This window comes from Stegodyphus dumicola, chromosome 1, assembly GCF_044657685.1.
Source record: "Stegodyphus dumicola isolate Sdum_Otavi_A_Nest chromosome 1, ASM4465768v1".
Lineage (NCBI taxonomy): Eukaryota > Metazoa > Arthropoda > Arachnida > Araneae > Eresidae > Stegodyphus > Stegodyphus dumicola.
Window position 1 is genome coordinate 188,130,466 of NC_140768.1, and position 27,258 is coordinate 188,157,723.

Below are 27,258 nucleotides of genomic sequence, written 5' to 3' on the forward strand. Positions count from 1 at the left end.
AAAAAGTATGATATTAATTAAAATACTGAAACTGTGACAAGAGGACAAATTAAAAAGTCATACAATAATTTACCTCGGGATTATAAGACTGCGACCAAAAGGTTTATCATGTAAAATTATGGATGAAAAAAATTTTAACTATAATTGACTGATTAAATTATATTAAAATAAAGCTTTTTCTGCATCAGTATCATTAATTTTAAAGAAATCCTTATTCCACAATTTGTATTTCTTTCCATTTGATACTTAAAAAGATTATTCTATTTAATGAGGCTACTAGCTCAAATTTTTTAAATTATACAATCACTAGCAATAGCTCAAAATGAATAATAAATGTCTAAGCATTGAAAAAAAAAGCATAACAGCAAAAGTAATTGAAGTAGCTGTCACTGAATCTTTAAGAATTTTTTTCATCTTTTAAAGTATTCACATAACTGCTAACAATACGGCCAGAAAAGTAAAAGGTTTATATTAAAATTTAATTCATAGCTGAAAACATCTGTGTATAATAAAGCACCAGTTGCAATAATACCTGTTCACAATTCTTAAAATTACCTTTTTTCCTTTTAATCTTTCTGAAAACACCAGTAATATTAAAATCTTTAATAGCATTTAAGAAAATTAGAAATTAAATGTTAAAAGCTCTTAAATAAAAGAACTGAGTTTTTGTAAGAAGGCTAATCCAAGAACTATTTAAACCAATATAAAAATAACATCAAGATATGACAACGACTGGAAACATGCAATTAAAATACTGGGTTAACTTACTGCTGCAGTTCTGCTCATCAGAAAAGTCTGGACAATCATATTCTCCATCACAACGTTGATAACTTTCAATGCATGTCTTATCATTACAGCGAAACTCATCAGGAGAACAATGCATTTCCTCTAGATCATGTTTTGTAATAAAATCAAAATCATAAAAGGCAAATAAAAATGTTAAGCAGCTTAAATAATAATATAAATAACAGCATAAAAGCACACACAAAGCATAAAATATAGCATAGCTATTTTAAAAACTCAAAAATTTCACTTGATTGTTACCATTTTGTTGATAACAATAATTGCAGCAGAGTAATTGTAAAAAATAAAATCAAGACTGCTTTCAGTGCAAAGCACAAAAAAAAAAAAAAAAAAAAAAAGGTGTATTTCATGAACAGAAAAGTTATAGTAAACACATACGGCACAAGCTTTCATCTTCTCCATTAGGGCAATCAACAATCATATCACATCTTTGGAAAAATTTAAGGCATTCCCCTGTATCGCAAGGAAATTCATCAGCTGCACACTTTCCAACAGCATCTAAAAAGAAAAGTTTCACAATTCATAACAGAAAGAATTAATGAAATGGCTGCATCTGATTTATCCTTAAAGAAGAATTTCTATTTCACAGACAATCTTTATTCAGCATGCATCTACTTATATTATAACTTATCTACCACATATCATTCTTTCCTATTTTTCTCCTTTCTTAAAGGAACATAGTTCTCAATTTTAGATGCTTCTTATTCAAAAGAGTTTTAAAAAGTCTAACTCATCTTTAAGAAATTTAGTTTTCATATTTTTTAAATAGCTTTAAACTACATTGCCATTACAAGTATAAATCTTTACTGCTAAGTAATACAGTTTTTCACAATCATTAAACATTTGGCTTAGGAGGAACAAAAAATGGCTAATAATGAATAATTTAATACACATAAAAAAACACTGTTAAGAAACTATTTATTTTTAAAAATTAACCAGCATTGGCAATAGCAAGGAACAATTATTTTATGTTACATAACATAATGAAACTACTCACTAATTTGAGTTTTCTTACACGAAAATAAATCTTTTTTTCAGAAATAACTCCTTCACTCATATATATGCATGAATACACACACATACACACACCAAAAAGTATAAACTATACTTGCATTGAAATTAATGAGACATTTTTAACACTCAGATTTCTAAAATGATGTATTTCCCAAGAAAGTGTTCTAAATATTTTGCCACTGGTTTCATACTAAAAATCATTAATCATAAACAGTGCATAACTATTACAGGACAAAAAATTAAATCTATTGGCTGATCACATCAAAAATTGCAAATATCTCATGGACTTAGGTTTCACAATGACAATTTAGAGAAAATTTCCTAGCCTATGATTTTTTCCATCAAAAGTTCATAAATTTTACAACCTCGGAATTATGCTAATATTATAAAAAAAGTGCCAGTGTAGTTAAAGTGTTCTAATCAAGTAAATATAACAGAATTAATGATCATTTAACATTTCTTAAACATAAATACTTATTTTAATAAACTAATCAAATTCTGGCTATCAATGGCACTTTATGGGATTAAGACTTATTTTTAAATTTAGAAAAAATTCTTTAAGTTTGGCTACTACTTTTAGTGAAATTCCTTCTGAATTTAGAGACTTTTTAGCTACTTTTTGCATGTGTATCTAGCAACATTTGAATGTGAGAGTTGGTATCCGTGGATATACTGCTGTTATCAATAACAGCACAATAACAGCTTTCCTTTTAAATTACAAACATACACTATTGTTAGTCCTCCATGTCAACAGGCAACTTGATGGATTTTTATGAGAACCATCTGCAGTCTTGTTTATAATTGCATCACTGGAAGTTTCCATTTTTGTTTTGTATTGCTGTTGATCAATGGCACCATTGCTGACTAAGCGATGATTATTAAGTTTACAATAACTAGAAATTGGAAGCATAAAACTTTCAGTTTATTGATATTACTTTGTGTTTACCGATTTGTTCTTGCTTTTCGTGAAGTTTCTTTTCAGTGATGTGGAAATGTGAAGCTTTCTGTACAAGAAGATAAGATTTTTGTACGTTTCATGTAATTTTTCAATGTGAACAAATATGTGTAGTTTGCTGATTATTACTGTATAAATGTATTTACCTTTTCTTTTAAATTCATATTAGTGGTCTGCCAAATATAAAATTATATATGTAGTGGTCCGTAAAGTTCTAAGGGTTGACGACCGCTGGTCTAAAGCATCAACAGATTGTGATTTATCAAGATCAAAAATTATACATGCTTTGAGGAATTTGTGGTTGACTGACATGAAGAGTGCTTTTAATTTTCTTTTATAAGTGGGCACAGCTGGTTTAGCCATTCAAGATTTAAAGTTCTTAATTTGATGTACGAATACTTTACAAGACATTTTTTGCTTCTCCTAATTAAAAAGTAATTAATTAATACAAATATCAACATTATTTGTACACAAAAAAAAAATAATCCAACAATTACATTGGTGATCAGAAAATGATAAGACAACAATCTGAAATTTCTAAACATACTTGACAATTCCTCAAAAATTAAATTTAAGAAAATCTCCTATTGTGGAACTCTTCGGAAAGATTTGTGCTCTAATAAAATTACTCTCCTAATCAAAAATATGCTTGAATGTTATATAAAATACATAAATGTAATCAATATAGAAAATGTAATTTTTTTAATTCATGAAAACTTTTTAAACTATTCTTGTATTATTTAAATTTTAGACCGTATCTGATTGATTTTATTAACAGAATATATTAGATATTACAAAATTAAAAGTTGTTGTGGCAATTAAAACACTGCAGTATATAAATGGGAATAGACACAGTATTTCAAGCACTAATTTTAGGTAATGCAATGATGTGAAACAATATTAATCTATTAAGTAAAAGTCTCTGGCAATTATAGACTTTGTAAATGTTTTTTATGCTTATGAGGTGTTATTTGACAGAATTTGTAATAACTTTAATTTGTGTAAAATGATTCTTCTGAATTCCTAAGGTAAATGAAATAAATTTACGTATAATAATTGTTAATAATATAAAAATCAAAAAGGAATAGAAATTTAGTTCAAAGGTGAGCCTTAAAAGAGTTAAACACTAATTTTAAATAAACATACCACAAGACAGCTCATCCGATCCATCCCGACAATCACGTTGTCTATTACATCTAAGGGTACTTTTAATACATTGTCCATCAGAACATCGAAACTCATCCCTCTCACAGGTAGGTTGATCTAAGCAAATGATATTTATTTTTTTTTTTATTAAGAAAGTACAAACACAATATGAAGTAACACACATAAAGCATATAATTCTTGTGGTAAATCTTCCACATAAAATTAAATAGAAATTTAAATAAAAGAAAAATTCATGCAAATGCACTTTTCTGGAACAATTACTTCAATTAAATTTGCAATGCTGACTAAATTGCAACACCAATAAGGATAAAATGTAAGATGATCAAGTTTACTTTATTTTGCAATTCCTTATAATACAAAGATGAAATCATTAAAATTTCAGGGACATTGGAGAAACAGAATATGCTTTGATCAATTCTAAATGTGGTTAACATGAGTAACTACAACTATAGCTGTGCAATCAGGCATAGAATATAGAAGACTTTAGATGGCATTTACTGCATTGCAGGTAGATGTAAATTTGGACTAGAGTTCATTTTTTGCAACTGCTGCTGGTCGTTGCTGTGCCACTATGTGTGACATCACAGGAAAGATGTAGTAAATTGGAGAAAGATCTGGTGACTGGGTGAACAAAAGCAAAACTGCAATCAGCTATGCTTCGAGAGAAGTTAGGCAATAAGAGTGAGGGGCAGTTGTGTATAAATTTACAATGTAAATGGCTCTAAGATCACTCAAGATATAGTACAATTGCAAGTCTTAGTACATCTGTATAATTTTGATTGATCAAACTGCCAGATATGTGTAACAGATGCAAAAAGAATTCATGTTTAATCATACCCCATACCATAACTCCCAAAGCAGGACCAGAATGATGATACATAAAGTAAGATTCTCAGTAAGTATTTCTCATTTCCTCATGATGAAACTATGCAAGGTGAATTTTATGTTGCAATGTGTAAATTACTAAGAGTTTTTTATATATTTGCTTTTCTCCTCCTAATTTTAAAATACTCAATCCAAAACTGAAAAAATGAAATTTATGAGAAATAAATGAACTAGGAAAAGAGGTATTCCATAGCAGGCATAATGGCAACAGCTTAAATTCATCCAGTTTGAGAACAGACTAAGAGTAGATAATTTTGACCATTCCTCAAGAATTTATCTGCCGAAAGTTAAAAATAGAAACTAATAACAACACGGCTATGAAAGTCCTTAACTATATTTTTAACTCAAACCACATATCAATGTACTGATAATACAATTCACTTCCCATCTGTTAAGGATTTTGAACTAATTAACATTTACCAGATCAAGTGAAACCTCACGCAATTTAACATCCTTCTTTAAGTTTGTTAAAAATACTATCAGTATTTCAGAATAAATTAAAATATTTCATTTTTTAAAGTTTCAAGAATTGAACAGTATAACATTCAATTTTCTTAGGGGATTCTGCAAATACATCCACTATCATCCATGTTTTTATTTTTCTTTATTATAAACATTTTTTAAACATTTTGTTTCCTGTAACTTTTTATGAACAGAGATATCGCTTTCTGTTTCATCAGTATTTGGACACCATAAAATAGTGAAGCAATTTTGACCATGATCTAAAGTTCTTCAGAGGCAACAGATTTGAAGACATCAGATGAAAGAAAAAGACTAGTTTTATCAACATTGAAAATATTTTTAGTTGATATCCATATAGAACGGGAGATATAGAACTGTTCCCCCCTTTTTTTTGCACAGTATACATGTTATTGTATATTGATTAATTATTAATTTTATTATTACTGTATACATCAACTTAGTAATAAGTCATATATTGATGCAAAATAAAATTAAATACAAATATTAACAAATTAAACATTGACTGAATCTTCATAAAAATTCTACAAATGTTTATAATACATTAAGACAATTCAGAAGGAATAAAATTAATAAGAAAAGTTAAGCTGAAAATCACCATGGTTGGAAAGTGAAATTTGCACAATTCAAGTTTTATTAATTCAATAAAAAATACGAGATATTTTTTTTAAAAAAATGGGAGATTCTATGATCTACCAGAAGACCAGAAAATGTGATGATAAACCAAAAGAGTTGGCAGCTATGACTTTATAATGCACTGTTCAGGTTATTATTCTGCTGTTAATAATACAATTCTGATGTAAAATATATTAATAATTTAATTAGATATCAATATTTTATGTTCTTTGGCTTTTGTGAGTTTGTCACTCTTTTATACTGAGAAAGAAAAGAAAGGCTTTACTTTTCATCAGTCCTTTAAAATAAAACTGATGATTAATGTACTCACTATTATGTGGATAAACTTTGTAATATACCACACTGATGTAAAACAAAATTAAATGCATATTAGCAATGACTAAGTAGAGGTTAAATTCTTTTAAATTTTCTACAGATATTTACAAAGATAAAAATAAGTCAGATCAAATAAAATTGAAGAAATGCTGAAAAGGGTGGGAGTGGAATTAACATGTACAGTTTAGTTTTCATTAATTCAATGAATTTTATTTATTTCAAGGAAACTTTTTCTTTAGCAGTTTTTCTTAGTAAAGGTTAAAAATTACACCTGGGAGATCTGGAAGATATGATGAAAAACTAGGAGATTAGTTGGCAGCAATAAAATACCAGTCTGAGAAATTAGTTTTTGTGCATTGAAGATAGGGGATTTTGCAGGTAAATAAAATCCATACTAGCATCATGCATCACATGCGAAACTGAACATAAAGCTAGATCACCAGTGTCATCAACATTGAAACTGATGGAATCTAGAACTTGAAAGCAGCAGTTCTGCTCAAATTTTCAAAATCACAATTTGGCAGCTAAGTTTCGTTTTAAGCTCTTATTTTAAACAATAATGGAGAAAGAACATGCTCTTGTGAATTACAATTACAGTAATCATTGTCAATTGCAATTATTATCAATTTATATAATTCTAGATTACATCTATATGCTTCAGAAAATACAGGTAAAGTTGAGTCTATTACTTTACCTGAGTACTATCTCTATTATAATTTTGGTATCATTATTACTATAAAAATAGAATTTTTTTAGAATTGAAATAATACGAAATTGCAACAGTTTTATTTCAAAAGTAGAAACTTTTTTAAATGAAAATAAACAAAAAGAAAAAGAAACTTATGCTGAGTTACCAAAAAAAGTCATGCAATTTTCATGTAAATGCTTTAATTAGTATTAAAACTGACCAAAAAGCAAAATTAATTTTATGATGCCACACAAACTGGAAAAAAAAAAAAAAAAATGACTTGAGTTTAAAAACACAAATTTGACATCTCTGATAATACTACAATATTTATCTCACACAACAAATAAATCATACAAAAAAAATCATGCCAAACATAACTTAGAGAGCCCAAATTTTAAAACAAATATTCAGATACAAAATTCATGTTTTCAATACTTCACGGCAGAAATGTATTAAAGTATTAAACCTTCATCAATTAAATTTACTCGATAATTTATCAAGTTACAACATACCACAAGTTAATTCATCACTACCATCTCTGCAATCATACTGCCTGTTACATTTAAGATTAAGGGAAATACATTGTCCATCTCCACACCTAAATTCATTTGATGCACATGTTGCTGGTTCTGGTCAAGTAAATAAAAGAATATCAAATAAAAAATATGCTCACTGAATATTATATCAATACTTTTGAAAAATAATAAATATTTTATAAAATATTAATTAATAAATTGAACACAAGTTAAAATAAAAAAAAAAAGTAAAAATGCTGTAGACCAGTGATTTTCAACTGCTGGTAGGCAAGAGAAAAATAGGTGGGATAAGTAAGTATTTTTAACTATTAAATTAAAAAATTAAATACTCCAACATCCTGTTTAAGTTTTTTCTCTAATACTCATATATTTATGCAAGCTGAGCTTTGTTCAAGGTCAATAGCTGCTCATAGACTTTAGCGAAGTAATCCATTTTTATTTTCACAAATATTCTTTTAGCCATAGACATAGCAAAATTTGTCATAAACGATGTTTTTAAGAGGAGTAATAGTAATGGATGTTGTTCAAAAAAAGAATTTAAAGGGATTTCAATAAAAGCTTTAAATTTTTGCTTTTTTGCACAACCTGGTGTATTACCCATGATCCTGAGACAAAATGGCAATCATCTGCATGAGCTTGAGAAGATTTATCACACCTGCAAAAACCAAACTTCTGTTCAGAAATCTACAGTAAAGATCATGTTGATCACCATTTTTTAACTGAAAAGGGATAATCAACAAGGAAATTTGTTCCTAAGGGACTAGGAGAGAATGCTAATAAAGTTGTAATGGAAAGACTTTTCAAGAAAAAATTTATTTAACCTTAAGCTCAATAACTAATTTCAGCTTCATAACAGTATGCCATTCTCAACAAGTAATTTCTAACAAAGAAAAATGTCACAATTTTTAATAACCCCACCTTTTTCTCTAAATTTGGCACCAACAGACTACTTTCTCTTTTCTCAAATTAAAATTCACTTCTAAAGTCCTGTTGTTAGAATTGAGGAGATTCAGAAAAATTAATCACACACTTAAGCAGTATTCCAAAACATGAGTTTTATGAAAGAATCAAGTAGCTGAATAAGTATACTAACATTATATAAACTTCAAGTATTGTATATTGAAAAGTGATAAGAACCAACATAGTTTTCTTTAATTTTTTATTTTGTACAAACTTACTTAATTCGAAAACTCTGTAGATACACTTCATAAAACATTAACTCTATCATAAAAGTTATAATTGACTACTTTCTAAATTCCCATTTTGTAAATACTTGTTCAAAAGTTACAGTTTCCTTTAATTCAACATATAAATAATAAGGTATTATAGATAAATAATGGTTATAACCATGAATAATTCTTTAAGGGTGCAAATTCTAATTTCAAGAAAATATTTTTAAAGTAAACTTTTAATACCTAATTTCAATATCTAATTTCAAAAGCTTGCCTACAAAAATTGCATTCTAGAAAAATAAATAAAAACCATGCAAAAGGATTAGACACACAAAGCATTCAAAAGTATTTCTAATGCACAAAAAAGTACTTATAATAAGCATGCATAATTAAACTAGACCTATAATCAAATTTCACCAAAAGCTGCACAACTAATTAGCAAACTTTACAATTTCAAATTTTATTCCCGTCCCTCTGAATTTTCATTTTATGTTCTTGTTAAATAAATTCCAGTTTCTTTTCTGTATCACCTTTTTTTAAAATCAAGAAAACTTACCACATGTCAGTTCATCAGTGCCATCAGCACAATCGTACTTCCTGTCACACCTAAGATGGCTCTTAATACATTGCCCAGAGCTGCATCTGAATTCATCTGGTTGACAGGTAACAGTTTCTATATTATTTAAAACAAAAAAAAAAAAGAAAAAAACATACAGAAACAATAAAAACAAGCACCATTTGAAATTATGTTTTGTTTATGTATCAGTTTTATGTACCTAAAAATAAAACTTTTTTTTTTTACATGCAAAATGCAACTAATAGTTTTAAAAAGCATTGAGAATGCTGAAAATATACGTTATTATAAAAAAATCCCATACAACAATCTTTTCGATTTTGATTTAAAAACTTGAAAATTATCAAACTTTTAAACTTGCTTTGTGAATGCCCAATTCCATCAAAGTTCAGTTCTAATTTTTATCCCTTCTTATGATGATTAGAAATATTCTTTATTCATGCGCATTAGAAATATTCTTTATTCATGCGCATAATATTACAGGCATCACACTAAAATATCTCTCTGCAAAACTGTCTTTTGGGGGAAGATGAAAAATGTTAATATTTGACTCGTGTTTGATTTTGAAAAATAACAAATCTTGTCTTCTATATTGCAATTCTTTTATGTGTATTTCAGAGTACATGAATCTCTCTCTTTCAGTAAAGTTTAAAAAAAATCTAGAAAATGCATGTGTCTGTAAGAACAGCAAAAAATGCAGATTCATACTTTTGTCAAAATCATATAAATATGGGAAAGTATAGATATGCTGATTAAAAGTTACCTTTTAGTACAGTAATAGAACAAAGAAAACACCTAATGTTTAGACACATTTGGGTCATATTAATCCAATGCTAGTTTGGCATGATGCTTTTAAACAAAAATGAAATAAAATTAAAAAATTTATAAAATATCATACCTTGTTTGAAATTCAGACATACGGAAATGATGAAATATTTCATGCAGGTTAAATTTTTTTTAAATACCTATAATTATTAAGCTCATTTATAGACTGCACTTAATATTGATTATGAAATCTCCTTTGCATCCGACAGAAAATGACTATGCTGCTATTATGAAAAAGGATACACTCTCAACAGAAGTGGAGTATTTGTAATAGAATGGTTCTTTATTTAGTTATAATAATAGATTAGTTTATCAGGTGGCCATTATTGTGAATGCCAAACGAATTTAAATAAAATAAAAAAATCTGATGTGTACACCACATGACTTCCTTGAACGGAATATTAAATTATACGCATTTTTTCTTGAATTTCATTTAAATTGATTGGATTGAATTAAATCTACTTCGTCGACAGCGCATAAACCACAATAGAATAAATGCACTCTTTAAAATTAACTATATTTGTTTACTATAACGACACTCTGAATGCACAAAATTTATATCATTTGAAGAATTATCGTTGCCACATGTTCTATTCAAATACTATAATAAAGCTAAAACGATGTGTGAAAGAAATTAAGCAAACAAAACCGAAACGAAACAGTTTTTCACAGACGATTTAGTATTTCTCATTCAATTAGATCAGTTCTCACTTCGCGACAAGGCAAAAATGCATAAAAACTCAAAATATCTGCATTAAAAATTACGAAGTAAATCTTAAATACTTATTTCCTCAAAAAAATTCCAGAAAGGATTAAGCATGATTTAATTCGCAATAATAAATGAAGTTGTTATTTTTGTGTTGCGAAGCTTAGTCTCACTAGATTGGCAACAAATCAACAATTCTGCTGTTTCAAATGTAAACAAATATGTCCGCCATGTTACTTAAAACTTAACCGCACTTAAACAGCTTTTAAATTGTTGATAATTGTACAAATATTGCTTTCAGAATTACGAAAGGCATAAAAACCTTAACCGGAAGATAAAACAACATAATTCAATCATTTTTAAAGCAAAAAATGTACAATTTCCAAACATATAAGAGTAAAGAAACTGAAATCATTGAGCCGGGTAACACAGTGGATATATATATATAAATATATTTATATACGTTTGGTGCAGCCGATTGCAACCAAAATACGAGGTGCACATCTACATGTTATAGCAGTCCTATATACAAAATTTCAACATTCTGAGGCTACTCGTTTTTGAGTTATGCGAGATGCGTACGTACGTACATACGTTCGTAGAGATGCCACGAAAAATTCCCTTCAGAATTCATTTTAAAGCAGTTTTATAATTTTTTTGGAGGTAAAGAGTCTTTTATTCTGTCCTTATGTACAGATATCACGAAAAACATCGTTAAATTGCATTTGATCACGGTCAAAATGGATATTTTCATTGAAATATGTTGCCTGAATTTTTTTGCAATTACAATACTTCCTTTTTACTTCGTACAAGGAAGTAAAAACATACAGATGATTGTAATGTGCATTAAGGCTTAATTCAAAAGGAAAAATCTTTATCTCTGATTCAAGATGACCTTTGACAAAAGCTAAAGAGCATTTTTCATTTCTCAAAGAAATAACCAAAATTATTTGATTTTTATAAAGTATTATCTCAAAATGCCCTTTCTACTTTGCTTTGATACGATATTCTTCAAAATAGAGATGGTCCTAAGAATTCCAAAACCATTTTGTTAGTTAACCCTAGGCTAATGTTAAATTCAGACCATTCACTTTCCTCCAAAAAAACATGCCCTGAAATGGATGTTACACCATCAGAACAACCAGCCTTGCTTCCCAAAATAAAACCAGTACCATTCCTTGCATGTGTAAATAAGTTACTGTGACTGAAATACATCAACAAGTAAATTATATTTTCCCATACAAAAATTTCAACTACTGCTGAAGAAATATGGCTTTTAAACAAATAGCAGAAGACTTACCACAACCATACTCATCTGTACCATCTCTACAATCATACTGGCGATTACACCTGAGACTAGTGCTTATACATCGTCCATCGCCACATTTGAATTCATCAGGCCGACATTCTTTCTCTATAAAAAATAAAACAGAATGAACATAAGAACTGAACCTTTCTGTAAATGAATTTAAATGTAACTCTAGAATATCTAGAAATACAATATCATGTAAAGTTCATGTGCTTGTACATCTAGAACTACAATACTATATAAAATTCATGTGCTTGTACATCTAAAAATACAATATCATGTAAAGTTCATGTGCTTGCACATCTAGAAATACAATAACATGCAAAGCTCATGTGCTTTGCAAAGTTTGCTTACTACCAAACAACATTACTATAGCAGCTAAAACATATTTATTAAATTATTAAATGTTTAGATTAATATTCTCCTTGCAATACTTAGATAAGTGCAAATGTGATAATTTAATATTTTCATTGAGATACATTAATACTCAAAACACACTTATCTATATGTAATTCTAGACTGCTGCCATATATTATAGACCATACCTACAAATATTAAATATCTCTACATATAATAAAAGAAAGAGTCTGTCTGAGTGCGTGTGTCTTTCGTTCGCGCTGCGCATAAGCTAATAGACCCACGGCTCTGAAATTTGGTACATAGGTGCATCTAGACAAGAGCCAGTGCCCCTCGAAGCGACTTTTTCGAAATTCAAATTCGAATTTTTTTTTATTTTATGTTTTGTGACGAAATCGTGTCATTTTGAGACATAATGGGCTATAGGATAGTGAGATTTTACTCTACACACTCCATTTTTACATCGCCATGAAACATAGGCACTTAGCTTAACACCTTTTTAACAGGATTTTTTCTAAAAAAGTTTACTTTTAAAAATGTACAGTTTATTTTTCTTTGATTTTTGGACATGTTAAACTTTTATCCTTGCAACTGCTTTTACAACAAGAATTTTGGAAAAATGATAATATTTTGTATTTTTAAAAAATTTTTTAAATGAAGCTTCCGAGTACACTTCTTACATCTTTAAAAATGTGATTTTGGCAACAATTTTCCTGTCTTATTGTTGTTGATAGATTTTTGATGAAATCGCATCATTTTGAATAGTTTCATTCTTTTAGATTCTTTTAGAATGGGTTTTGCAACAATTTTTCGTTGTATTTCTTATGTCACTGTTTTTAAGAGATTGGCATATTTCATTGTCATTTTTATATATATATATAAAATACATTTTTTTTTTAATAAAGTTGTTCTGCAGAGTAAAATTCTGTGCAGAATTTTATGTTTTTTGAGTTTCTTTCATGTTATTTTTCGCTTATTTCACTGTTTGTAAGATATTGAAAAGTTTTGCATGATTTTTTTTTTCCTTCAATGGAAAGTTGGTTAATTTTCTTATTAGAATAATTAATATTTGTATTATGGGATATAGTTTATTTCATTGAAATTCTTTTCTCTTGAAAATATAAGGTAAAATATCATTAATTATACTTTGCTTCTCAGAATTTTTTGTTTTTTGGATTCTTTTATGTTATTTATTGCTCATTTCACTGTTTTTAAGATACTGAAAAGTTTTGAGTGATTTTTTTAAGAAACAAACAAGGTTCGTACACATTTCTGCACACGGAAATTAAGGACTTTGAAGGACCATTAATGAAAAAAATTAAGGACTTATGAGCAAATGGGAACCGAATAAATTCAATTAAAAATATTATTCTATGCCTGAATTTCACTTTTATAATACCATCCTAAAAATAAAATAGATTCCTAAGTAGTATGCATTATTACTACACATGAATTAATTAACATAATTATCAATAAGTTTGAGAATAAAATCAACTTCATGCAGTTTATCAAGTAACATTAAATATTTTACACTTATAATAGGTTGGACATATTTGAAAGAAGATAAGTGACATTTACGTTTTACTAATAGTTAGCTTAATGTTTTTTTTTTTTTTTTTTTTTTTTTTTTTTTAATGTCTCATTTTGTCACATACTTGGTCAGTCTAGGGCAGAGTTTCTCAATTGGTGATGCGCGTACCGCTGGTGGTACGCAAGGAAAAATAGGTGGTACACAAGAAGCGAAGTATTTTTAAATATTTATTTCAAAAATTAAAACCCCAACATCCTGATTGACTTTTTTTCTCTAACACTCGTAAATTTATGCAATATGAGCTTTGTTCAAGAGTGGTGGTGGTAATAGTACTTTGTAGTGGTGGTACTAAAGGTTTTCAGTTTTTGTTTAGATGGTACACGTTAGTCAAAAAGTTGAGAACCAATGGTCTAGAGATTTAGTAAATAGAAGGTAGATTTTATGTCAAACGGCATAGGTTAAAATGAGGAGTAAGATCATAATCAGCATGATTCATAACAAAAGACTGAATGTTGTCACCGCTTGTCTAGAGAGAGACCTGTTGATTAAAACAAACCTGAAAGGCCTGATGTAGGCACAGTTGGCAAGTGTTGAAAGTTAGTCAGGCTCTGTTTGATGTAGTTAGTGTCATAGCTTTGTGCAGAGTTCCAGGGGTTGTAACCCAGTTAATATACTTTCAGGTTCCAATAAGCCATCAAAGCACTGGAGGTGATAAGTTGTTTTGTATTATTTTAAGTCTCACTAGATGCAAAGAATAAGTTTTACTTGAATTTCTACATTTTTATGTTTTATCTTGCGACCACAGTGAGTATTAATGAAAAGCAATAACTCGCTTTAATATGTAGAGATAATTTTTAAGGGTAAGCAGTTAGTTATAAATAACTAAATTAGATAAATAGGTAACCTTAGTCATTATGGATTTACATGGCCACTATTAAATTTTATTTTTTAACAATATTTGTTAAAAAAAGCCCTATTAAAAATCAAAATTTAATAAAATTTCACAGTTTAAAATACATGTAATTTATGACATTGATTCTTAAAGGATATTAGAATAATTACACATTAAAAGCTACAAAGTTTGTTTTGTAACAAAACTCAACAAAATATTTATCAATCATTTTGATTTGAAGCTTTCCCAAGCATTTTGGCTAGTTTATATTGATTTCCTTCTCTTTAAGCATCTTTTCTAACAATAATTAGAGAATTGTCTCAATATGCAAACCAATGCTCTCGCTAGTTTCTGCGTGCTTTATCTCCTAACTCGTCAACCTCTCCACAATGTACCTATGAGAGTTTACTTGATCTGGTAAAAGTTAACTAGTCCAAAACCACCGATAGACGAAGCAAATTATCACTATACCTGAAAGTAGCTACAATAATCAGACAAAGGTTTAAATAAGCCTCTTATTTAAAAAGAACTTAAAACAAACATAAAGACATCTTCTGATGCTAACAAAGTCAATTACATCTCACGGTGACGTAATTAAACAAGTCAAATTCAAACTAAAAATGTGGAGTAGTGGTCGAAGATTATACAATTTAATTAAAATTTAATCTGGCTCAGTAACTCTATCATATGAGGAAATAGAAATAGAAAATTATAGTAAAGGCTGAAATCATAAACATTTGGATAATTTACATAATAATAACTGCACGTATCTTTGAAGAATAATTTTCTTTGTGTATTCAGTTTCTTTCTTCAGCATGTTTCCCTTTCATTTTAGAATTTTTGGATTTAATTAAGGATTTATATTTTTCTAAAAAACACTAAATACATTTAAATATATAGAAAAAGTGACTAATTTAATTTCTTTAGTAATATGAAATTCAGATGAAATCTGAAATATATATGGTAAAGGCCGGTTACAGAGCTGGTGTGGCAGAATTTTTAGAATTTAGGGACACACCAAACAACAAAATCAAGAAATGGCAAAACTTTTAAAATTTAGAGCAGGCATTAAAAGCAGAATTTAGAAAAGCTGTAAGATTCTCCACTGTGTAATTCTAAGTTACAGTGAAAAGTGAAGAATCTTAAGAACTAGCAAATGAATAATCGCTTGAGTTCGTGAGACAGTGCATAAACTTGGAAAGGGTTAAAAGACCCTTTATTATTCAAATAAAATTTAACAGAACTCCATCTTGGAGTTGTACAATAAAGCCAACACTCAGACTTGAACTTAAGAGACTAAGAATTAAACTAAACTAATCTTAACTAAAGAGATAAGAATTCTAAGAGAGATGACCTCTTAACGCTAATTAACTGCGAAGCTATCAAGGGCCTAAAGTTCAGCCGAGCGTAATAATAGCTTACGAGAGAATAGCCTAAAAAGGCAGACACGTGCTAGCCAGAATATCTGGTATCTCTCTCACTAAGGCAAGAGAATTTCGCGGTTAAATATGCTCTTCCTCATTAGCATTCAGATGTGATTCTAAAACTACGTTCTCGCCGGAAGTGGTAAGTTGAAATTAAGAAGCGATAAGAAAGGAAGTTAAACTCAAAATTTAACTGTTAATAAAATTAGCATAATCCATTAAAGTGCAGTCAAATTTAGGAGAGGAGGATCCTTACAAGTACAGTCGAATACACTATGCAGTCAAATTTAGGATCCACAGACACTGCAACAGATGGGAAAATGCCTAGTGCCAGCTCTGTGTATGATGCATTAAGACCTATTAGATGGATCTTTTAAATTGAAAGTTTTCAATTCTTTTATTAATAAAAAAAATCCTTTTCTATAATGCCTGCCTAAGTGATAAGATTAGAAGCATTTTTGATATTTTCCATGCTTGTGTCTACTGAAAAGTAGTGAAAATAAAGTGAAGATAAACATGTTACGAAAAAATCAGGAGTAAAACACTCAAATATTGTTCTTCATTCTTCTTCCAGACCTTCTCCAAAAAGTAAGAAATTCATCGCAAACTTTCTGTAAAATACATCCATTACGCGTTGATACCATGGAGACATTTTTCATTTTATCACATATTTCTCGAATATTCTAGAATCAAGGGTCTATAAATCTTGCCTTCAAATCCTTCTAAATTTTCCAAGGTGCAATGTCAAAAATACTAAAGAAATATTATTCCAACTATTTCTATAACAGCAAAAGGCCAGAAACATTTTGGGAAAAAAAAAGGGGGGGGGAAAGTGTAAAATTAATTTTATAGTGAAAACTGATGCATATTTTGAGAATTTTAATATTCTGAGTCAATTGCATGGGAAAAACGCTTACTATGAAAAAATTAAAAAGAAAACGTTTTTAATTAATTACATAGCTAATTTTGCTTTTGCTAAGAGCTGTTTCATAAATTATGCTTTATAGCATTATACCTTGTTTATTTTTCAGATTTGAAATATTGCATAATAATGAAATGAAAGTTTAATATGACAGCGAAAAATAAAAATGTTTTATTTTAATGTTATTTTTTAAATATAATTCCAATATATTACCATTATTTTAATGAAATTTATCAGTGTTATGATGTTTAAAAAAAATCGTTGAAAAATTCTCAGATTTTGGAATTAAAAATTTTCTATAGAAACTGATCTTAAAATCACCAAAATGTTGACAAGTCGCCAAATTTAGAACCGTTTAATAAAAGAATTCACATCCCCAAAAGCGAAAATTGTTTAAGAGCTCTTTATAACAAAAAATTAATTTCGAAATGCTTATGTTTCACTTCTTGCTTAGAAACTCGAGTATCCCATCATTTATATTAGAACTAGAAACAAATATAACCCATGAAGAGATTCAAAAGATAACCATATATGTCAGTGAATCGCTAAAAGTATTCCTCCAAAATGCTAATTCACACTCGAAATGGCAGTTGTAAAAACAGACAAAAATTTCAGATGATTAAAATTAAGGACCTTCTACTGATTTTGGCCAAAATTAAGGACTTTTAAGGACCAAAAATTGAATCCACAAAATTTAAGGACTTTTAAGGACTCTTAAGGATTATACGAACCCTGAACAAAGTTCTTAACCTCCTTTATACCATTTGAGTTCTTAAGATTTTGCAAAGGGAAGTTGGTTAATTTATTTATTAGGATAATTAATATTTGTATTAAGGGATATTGCTTATTTCATTGTAATTTTGTTATACATAGTACCTTCTTTTTATGAAGTTGTTCTGCAGAGTAAAATTCTGAGCAGTTTTTAAATTTAACGTTTGGTGTTCCCTTAAGCCATTTTTCCGGTACATTTAAAAGCCAGATGAAGGCTGGCAGCGAAGCTGCTAGTTTTGAATAAAAATTGCCCTTTTCAATACTTTTATTTAATAAAACACAAAACATAAAATAACAGCTTTTCTTTAAACTGAAAATTAGTATTTATAAGCAAACAATACAACCACTAACAACTTCCGATGCAGTTCACCTGCGTAATTTTTCAAAAAGCAAGAATTTTCTACAGTATAAAGTTATAATATTACAAACTGTTTCGATTCCGATTCTCTCACAAAAATGAAGTGAAAGTTAGTTCATTATCTTATAGCTACTGGAAATAATTTTTTTTAAATGCTACTGTATGCTAAAACAAATTAATACAATAATTTTTTTTAATGTTAAAAGACACAAAGGGAAACAGGCATGCTGCTTCTGTGATAATGCAAAATTATAAAAAAATTCAAAAAAATGAAATTTGCAGAAATGATAAAACAAATAAGCATGCTAAAAATTTATAAAAATGATATAAACAAATAAAATAAGCATTTTACAGGTAAAATAATTGAAAATTACCAAGTTTTGATTCCATTTAAATGGCAGACTTCCAAGATTATTTTTGTTATATTACAAGTTTTATTCAGGTGAAAGAGAAGAATTACAATGAAAAATTAATTTTCCAGAAAGTTCATTTTTAAATTAAAAAATAAACATAAATTTATAAGTTTTTGAATTAATATAACACATTTTATACAGTCAAGTCGTTAATCCGGACTCGTCGGGACTTCGGCGATTCCAGATTATCGATTTTTCCGGATTATAGATCATCAGTTTAAATCTGGTAAGATGGCATGCAGAAATTATAAAATTAAAAATATGAAACCGTAATTTATGAAATAAAGAACAATTATGATCTAAAGGGTATTAAAACAGTGGTCTCAAACTTGGGTGCAGGCCAAATGCATGATCTGAAAGCAGCTGATAGGCTGGCATTGTTATAATGGAGCATATGTTTTGTAATGAACATCACTGTCCTCTTTTCTTTAACTGCTTTGTTTAAATCATACATTTGCTGACAGTATTTTTCCAAATTGAGCTTTTTGTTAGGTTTCAAAAGCTTGCAGTGTATTGGACCTTGGGTGTTCCATCGTACATACAGTATTCTCTTATTAAAGCTCAAGCTCGGTTTAGAAGTGGAGATGGCAAGTTGTCCAAGTTCACAGTATGCTCTTTTCTTAATGATATTTTCTTAGGTAATCCACTATCATACAGTCCAATAAGGATACATTTTTGTCCCAAGGAAGCAGAGAAGTGCATGTGACAACTTAATCATGCAAATGTTTTTCATTTAACTCATGAGGAGCCCATTTAGAATATTTATAAACCAATCCTAGTTTACAAATATGATCTGATATGGTTTGTTGAGCTAAGCTCATCTGCAATCTCCAGTATTGCCAAAAAAGGATCTTTCTCTTTTATGGTCTTGATTACACAATAATCAGTTGAAGACGGTACCCAAAGCTTGGCTTATCATTAAGGTTGAAATCACCTGCTCTAATCATCTCCTTGATGTTCTATCCAAAACTGCACTTCCAAAGACTTTCATTAAGTTTCAACACACTTCTGTACCATTCCTTCCTTGTTAAAATTTGTACAAAATACAGTATAATGAATGGACTTTATTGGTGATCATATTTACACGATTACATCTCAATAATGATATGAGACACTTCTTTTTCCAGTTCATATAGAAGAACATGTGCATAAATACAATGATAAACAGAGACAGTCATATGCCTCAAATTAACATGTGCATGCATGTTGAAACTTGAAATAACACTATCAGTCTGACAGACCTTGTGTGCGTGCGTGCATGCATAGCCTAAACCTAAAAGATATATATTTAGGAAAACATGATACACAGCAATTATAATAACCATATAAGGTATATTTTAATTTTATAAGAGTAATTTTTAATTTTGAAAACCTTACTTTTCAATTCTTATTTCCCACTTACCACCAGAATGAGTTTTTAGTATCGTGTTTTTATGTAAATGAGTTAGAAAAGTACTTAAGGGATGTTCAACTTACTTTGAGAGAGTGCTTAGAGTACTTTAGTGGCGCGCGTTTGTCTTCTGGCTACTTCATTCCTGAAATTACAATGCTCGGCCGTATTGTATGTGCCTGTTGAGATACGCCAGCTAGGTTAATTTAAGGGCCAACTACATTAGGTATTTGTGTTTAGCTTCAGCTAAAGTATTTATTTTAGCATTTGATTAGTTTCTTATCCTGATTTAAAATTTTAAGTGAAGGCTTTCCTACAAGCTTGAGAAGGAGCCATCTGTTATTATTTCTTTGAGTGAATAAAAAGGTATTTTAACCCTTCTCAAGTCTCTGTAGCAACTACTTGAACTCAGCAATAATTTGCTACTTAGTTCACTAGGTTCCTCGATATTATATTTAGACAAAGTATTCGGGAACATTATAACCCAAAAGGGAAGTTTTCAAATTTCTATTTAATTTTTATCTGAAATCTAAATTTTGATGTTTGCTAGAATTTTCTCTTAGTTGTGCTATGCATTCAAATGTATTAACAGCTAAGTTTTAAGTTTTTGAATTAGGGCTAAACATCACAATAAATAATAACAACCTTCTTTCTTTTATTTATTAAATCTATCTTCAACACATGGAGGAATACTTGTACATGAACAATTATATACTTTTTTTCCTAACTATAATTTGAAACTTTATGATATTTCGACACTAGTAAACTTTGGAGCTTTGAAAAAAAATTACTAGAAACTGTCTTCATCACAGATGGTAGATGCTCATCGGTCAATGGAGCTCTTTTATCAGACATATTAATTTTCAACTGCGAAAAACACTATTCACATCCCAAAGAAAGCAATTACACTCAAACCTGTTTTTGTGCGGTGAATAGGAACCTCATAAAAGAAACCACATTAAAAAAAAAAAAAAAATTGCCCAAAACTTCACAAGTAGCTATAAAAAATAGTTTTTACAACACAATAAAAACAGTTTTTTTATACGGTGAATAGGGAACACATAAAATTCCCACAGAAAGCTTTATGCAACAATATGTCAGAAGGTTTTAATGCCTGAACCACCTGAAAAGTGTATGGCCAGAATTGTAAACATTTCTGTAACACACGCCACACTGTTACATAAGGCACAATGAGTTCTGAACTTGCACAACGCATTGATTTTGTGAGACTTCATAAAAATGTTTCATGAATTTTTGTAGCCACTTTGGTTTGGACTGCTGTTCACCCACAAGCAGCCCATGACCTGAAATTGCTTCCCCCATCAGTTGATATTGTGACGATGTGGTGATTCTTTACCAAATTCCATGCAAAAATTTCTTTGAATGACGATAAACAATATTTTGGTATACTTCAGAACACAATATGCTTTCTCCTGCACAGATGGCATCATTTTGATTAACACTGCCTCTAGAGATGATTTCATAACCAGAAGATTATTTGCCATTGCCAGATAAAATTTGTATAATTTTAGTTTCAGAATTAATAAGTTTTGACTTAATAAATCAATTACAAAATTTGTACTAAGCTGTTCTTTTTGTCCCATTCGATATGAAACACCCTGCTTATCTAACTGAAATAAATTAAAATACATTTAATGTACATATATTGATCTGAAATTTTTTAATAATATTTGACGCTTTGTTGTAGTTAATGAATGGTGTTTCTAATCTATAGCTAATACAAAATTTTTCTTTTAGATTTTTTTTTAAACTGTGATGTTTAATATTTAACTTTGTTTTGTGATAGTAGATTATTAACTTGAAGTCTTCAGATTGCAGGTTTTTTTGGTTTAAGAATTTTTGTTTAACCTCAGTCATCTGCCTGCTGCTTAAATTTAAAGAAAAATTAAAAGGAAAAAAAATCAAAAGAAAAAACGCTACCTGGGCAGTTACTCTCATCACTCCTATCTGAGCAGTCTGGTCTACCATCACATCGCCTCCTTTCCTCAACACATCTCAGACCATCACACTGAAACTCACCAGGAAGGCACTCAGAAATACCTTAAAATTACAAAATGCCTAATCATAACTGCAACTTTCATTTTTATTGACGATTTTAGTCTGCTGCAATTTTTTCTCTCCTCAAAAATTAAAACTCTGAATATAAAAATGTATGCAATCAAAATCACTCTATGCTTTACAGTTTTATTTTTAAATTATTTTCAGTGTTTAGTAACACTGAGACTGTTGACTAGAAAAGCTTCAGGCATTAAAAAAAAGTGACAAAACATTTAACGTAATTTTAGTTGCATTAAAATTTTCATTGAAGTATGTTTTGACCAGAAACACAAATTTCTGAAAGTTAAACAGTTTATGCATTAAGTTGATGTTAATATTGTATAGCTAGCTTATATAAGAAATCAAAGAATAGATTAAACAATATTGTTTTTGCAAATTTTTAGAAACAACTAAATGAAAAGTCTAATTTTATAATTCAGCAAATAATGCAAAAAATTGTCTAATCATTTAATTTAATAATAAATTCCAAACATTTTTCTATTACAATTCTCCTCCTCCAAATTGCTACTATGTTAATACAAATGATTTAAGCAGCTTGTTTATTTTCAAACATAATATACAATTGCTGATTTTGAAATTTTTCAGAAATCAAAATTGTATGCTATGAGTAAAGTTTTTTCAAATATATACAAAAAATAGAATGCAAAACTATTTACCATGCTGATGCTCTATAAAATTTCTTATTTTAGTATATGCATTGAATTTAAAGAACACTTCTCTGATTTATTAAAATTTTAAATGAATATATGCAACGACTGCACAGACTGAATCACGTATGAAATTATTCTCTTAAATTCTTAGAATTAAAAATGTAATTATTTTGAACAAATGATCTCCCATTGGTTTTGGATATTTATAAATATAAAAAAACTACTGAAAAAAATGTTGAATAATAACAGCATGGTTAAATATACACATATTCTGTAGATTGATTAATCTTTTGATGCAACTGAATCTTTTTTATGACTATGTAAATATAAAAGATAAATATCTATTTTATTACCCATTAATGAGCTACCTTATTTAACACTTGAGATAAAGATGACTTATAGGCAAAAATCTCAAAAAAAAAAAAAAAAAATATGACTATTTTTGCATATAAAATTTCCTGTGTTGTAAAAATATTTGCTTAAAAATTCTTAAATTTTTTTATTTTTACTCTACCTGATAAACATTTTGCATGGTATGACTGTCTTTAATATATACCAAATGGCAATCTCATGGTGAATAAATTATTAGTCAAAATACTTTTTCATTAAACGATCTAAACATTATTTTAATGGATGAAAGTTTATGAAAACAGGGATTAAATAATTGATTATATGAATTTCCTAATAAATGCTCTTTATGTACATTTCTTCATACACAGATCCAAAAAGCTGTGCCCCTCAGAGGGTACTTGATATGGAATTATAAAGAAAACAATAAAGGAAAAGGAACCCAAAAAGACAGATTGATAAATCATCTGGCCTCAAAATAGGAAACAGCCCTTTAAGAGCCCGATAAGGAACAACTTAATTTACAGATGGAAAATATATGTTCATTAATTATCACATAAATTCATTCAAATTCAAATAAATGAAATAAGTTAAATGCAGTGTACCATTCATAACAAGCCAAATTATGATTTTTCTTGTAAATTGTCTATATAAGTATTTCTTATATACATATATAAACTATGCATTTTGATTGACCCTTCCATGAGCTTGAAATATGCGATATAATATATGAAAAAAAATCTGATTGCAGATATGCTTCAGTTTGTAGTTAAGAAAATAAATGAAATAAAGAAACAAATTTTACAGCCAAAATAAGGTACCTTTCCGACAAAAAATTTAGACCTGTCAAATACTGAACTTCTAATCAGATATTCTTAAGCCTTCTCATCAGTACAGAGAAAAGCATGAATCATTTTGTTATTGTAGCATTTTGACTTACCAAAAGTTACTAAATGTCTGATAAATAGAAGTTAAACAATTTTGCTAATCTGCAGTAGACTTTTTTAAATGGGTAAAATTAAACTATTTTATGATATTAAGATAAGGTACATATGGGCTATACATAAAGTAATGGCAATAGTTTTAGAAAAAGAGCCTGCTGTATTAGATGAGTGAACGTTGGTGCACAGACTGCCAAATGCACTCTGTTATCGACAAGCAGCTGCAGCTATGCAAGGCTAAAGTAAATGAAACTATATATATGGTTCCAAAGCATGCCTATGAAACAAGAACATCTCTAGTTCAAAATTCTACAGCCCTATGATAAAAATGTATGGCATTATCAGCAAGCCTGTACTAGCATACATTACATATCAAATGTCTACAAAATTAGTCGGTAAGTTTCTTTTGAATTTGGATGAATTCACTTATTTGGCATAAACATTCTTCATAAGCAGGCAGAACAAGTGGACGGTTCCTCTTGAAATGTCTGTCTACTGAGCAACGGAGGATTTATGAAATGGATTCCATATAATAAAACAGAAAATATCTTTGCTATTCTCAAAATATAATAATAAGTATGTTTTGGGATCTTCTAACATGGAGAAACTCTCACAACTGAAATTTGAATGTCCTTATTCATTTTCCTTTGTGCTAGGATATCAATTACCTATAGAAGCTGGATGCAGTTATCAAACTGTGTGGCTCATCATAATTTCATGTATTTTTCAGTCAGTGCTCCATGTGGTAGTGCGTTTGATTACTGCAATCAACAGAAATAATTTCTTTCATGGCATTCAAGAGTTCCCACAAATTTGACAAAAGATACTAGATCTTGCTGATTAATTACATTAATGGGATGCAATGAAATTTTACATTCAAGTTCAGTAAAAAATAAGGCTACCATAAAAGACTCATTCATTTTCAAAATGCTGTATATTCAAAAGTTATACATGTACAAATACGAGTGTTCTGTGAGAAAACTGGTTGAAGTTACAGCAGTTTCTGGAAGTGGCTCCTGATTCCATGGATTTTGTCATCCGACAGGATGCCCCCCCCTTTTTCATTCAAGTTCGTCAATACCTGAATGATGAACTTACGTATTGGTGGATCGGACATATTGGTAATGATAACCTTGCTTTGTTCCCTAGTCCCCCAAAGTCCCCTGATTTAATGCCCTGTGACTTTTTCTAAAGGCACATTAAGGACCATGTTTATGTACCGCCACAACAAAAAACATTAGAAGAACTCACGGAATGGAGCAGTGCTCCATAGACAGAATGGCACTATAAAATGTGAACAGCAAGTTCAATTGCCCCCTGGATATGAGTCATGTGACTCAGAGAGTATACACAGAACATACCTACAGTGTGCAGAATATTTGTTGAGTTTGCAGTTATTTTCATATAGCACTCATATTTGTATGTTTAATATTTCTGAATACATAGCATTTTGAAAATGAATAAATCTTTTATAGTAGCCTTGTATCTACACTACGCATGTTACAATTGCTTAATTTACATCCCTTAAATTAATATACATTTAGCTTAGTATAATCTTCAAATTATGATGGATTTATCAGAAATTCACCATTTAATGGAAGCATTAATATTCTTAGACAAAATATCCTGTAAACATTGTGACAAAACACAAGATGAATGTAAAAGAGCAAATAAAATAAGGAATATCTTTTCACTAATGTTGAGTGAAGACAACATACCCCCACAAGTTACTTCATCTTCTCCATACGTACAATCTTCTACACCATCACACACACGAATAGAATCAATACAAGTTCCATCAAGGCAAATCATTTGATCATCACTTCGGCAGCCCTGAACGCTTTGCAGAGTTTTTGCTCGTACAGCTGTAAGATCAAGCATGCACAATAGCATAGCTAATACATGCAGTAATCATAATAGGCTATTTCCTATTGGTAGAACCTGGCACGAAACAAAGACACGCACCGAGGACACAACAAAGCCACAAAACAGTCATAACAGACAAGGTTAGGTTTTCTCACAGAAAAAAGGAAGTTTATTTGTATGCAAACAAACAAGACAAAAGACTACATGATTTCAATGGATAACTTGAGAGCTGTAAGCATAACTAAACTAAATTTTTAACAGCAAAATTAAGAAACAATTCAATAATCCTCTGTAAAAAAGAAATGTTTAAACATTAAAATAAAATTAAATGTATTTGATGGAGAATGCTTTTAAATAAAAGCTGTTAATATTTAATATTTTATCTTTTAATTTACAGAAAATTTAGTTTTTCTTTTTATCTACATATGTCAAACAATTTATTTTCCTCAAAATATATTCCATTAAAGGGAATAATTATTTGACTGCTCGCACTAAATTTAGGTTATGGCATGGCTCACATTAGTAAATAATGGATTGCACAAATAAATAAAGACATTAGATTCAATGCCCACAAAAGCTGCTGGATGAGCAAATTCAGCCCCACACCTTTTTTTAACAGTGGGATAAGAAAATTCCAAATACTTACTGATCTATGGAAATTGCAAGATGAGCAGTGAGCAGTCAGATGGTTAAATTTAAATTTTTAATATCACACTGATATCAAAAACAGTGGCTTATACAACCAGTGTTTTTTTTTGGGGGGGTGCCCGAAATGGAGATACTTGCCTACTTTTTGTAATTTTCTGCATATTTGTGGATTGCTTTATGAATACCTAAGCATAAATAGTAATAATATTTTAATACAAATCTGTTAAAAATTAATATTTAGCATTTATGCAAATAGATAACGTTAAAACACATTGATACATTTATTCCTATACAATGGACAGCATCCCACCAATAGCCTTAATTGACCCTATTTTCTAAAAAATCTATATATAAGTTCCTTTCTTATAAAAACTTGACTGCCCAGTGGTGTAAAGGCTAGCACTGCACCACAGGTCTGTGGTTCGATCCCCAGGCTGGACAAGGTTGACTCAGCCTTTCATCCCTTGAATGAGTTGATAAAATGAGTACCAAGTTCACTTGGGGACTAAACACCGGGGGTCCTGCGACAAGCAACCCAGAGCATATGCTGATGCACTCTGGGGCCCAAGGTCAAGAAAGCAGATTCCAGGGCACTGCAGCCC

At 29.4% G+C, this 27,258-nt stretch overlaps 1 protein-coding gene across 27 annotated transcripts in view; it reads right to left on the reverse strand.

The window, feature by feature from the left end:
- trol (terribly reduced optic lobes) overlaps positions 1-27,258 on the reverse strand; it is a 743,500-nt gene that overhangs the window by 369,575 nt on the left and 346,667 nt on the right. For 23 of the 27 annotated variants that reach the window (XM_085823935.1, XM_085823887.1, XM_085823928.1 and 20 more), the window contains 8 exons: positions 25,861-26,007; positions 22,066-22,185; positions 12,058-12,171; positions 9,209-9,325; positions 7,457-7,573; positions 3,920-4,036; positions 1,183-1,302; positions 769-888 (listed from right to left, as the gene is read on the reverse strand). In XM_085823935.1, coding sequence (XP_085680061.1) covers positions 769-888; positions 1,183-1,302; positions 3,920-4,036; positions 7,457-7,573; positions 9,209-9,325; positions 12,058-12,171; positions 22,066-22,185; positions 25,861-26,007 — 972 coding nt within the window. The remainder of the gene's footprint in view (positions 1-768; positions 889-1,182; positions 1,303-3,919; positions 4,037-7,456; positions 7,574-9,208; positions 9,326-12,057; positions 12,172-22,065; positions 22,186-25,860; positions 26,008-27,258) is intronic. The other 4 variants (XM_085823916.1, XM_085823874.1, XM_085823896.1 and 1 more) reach the window with 4 other exon arrangements.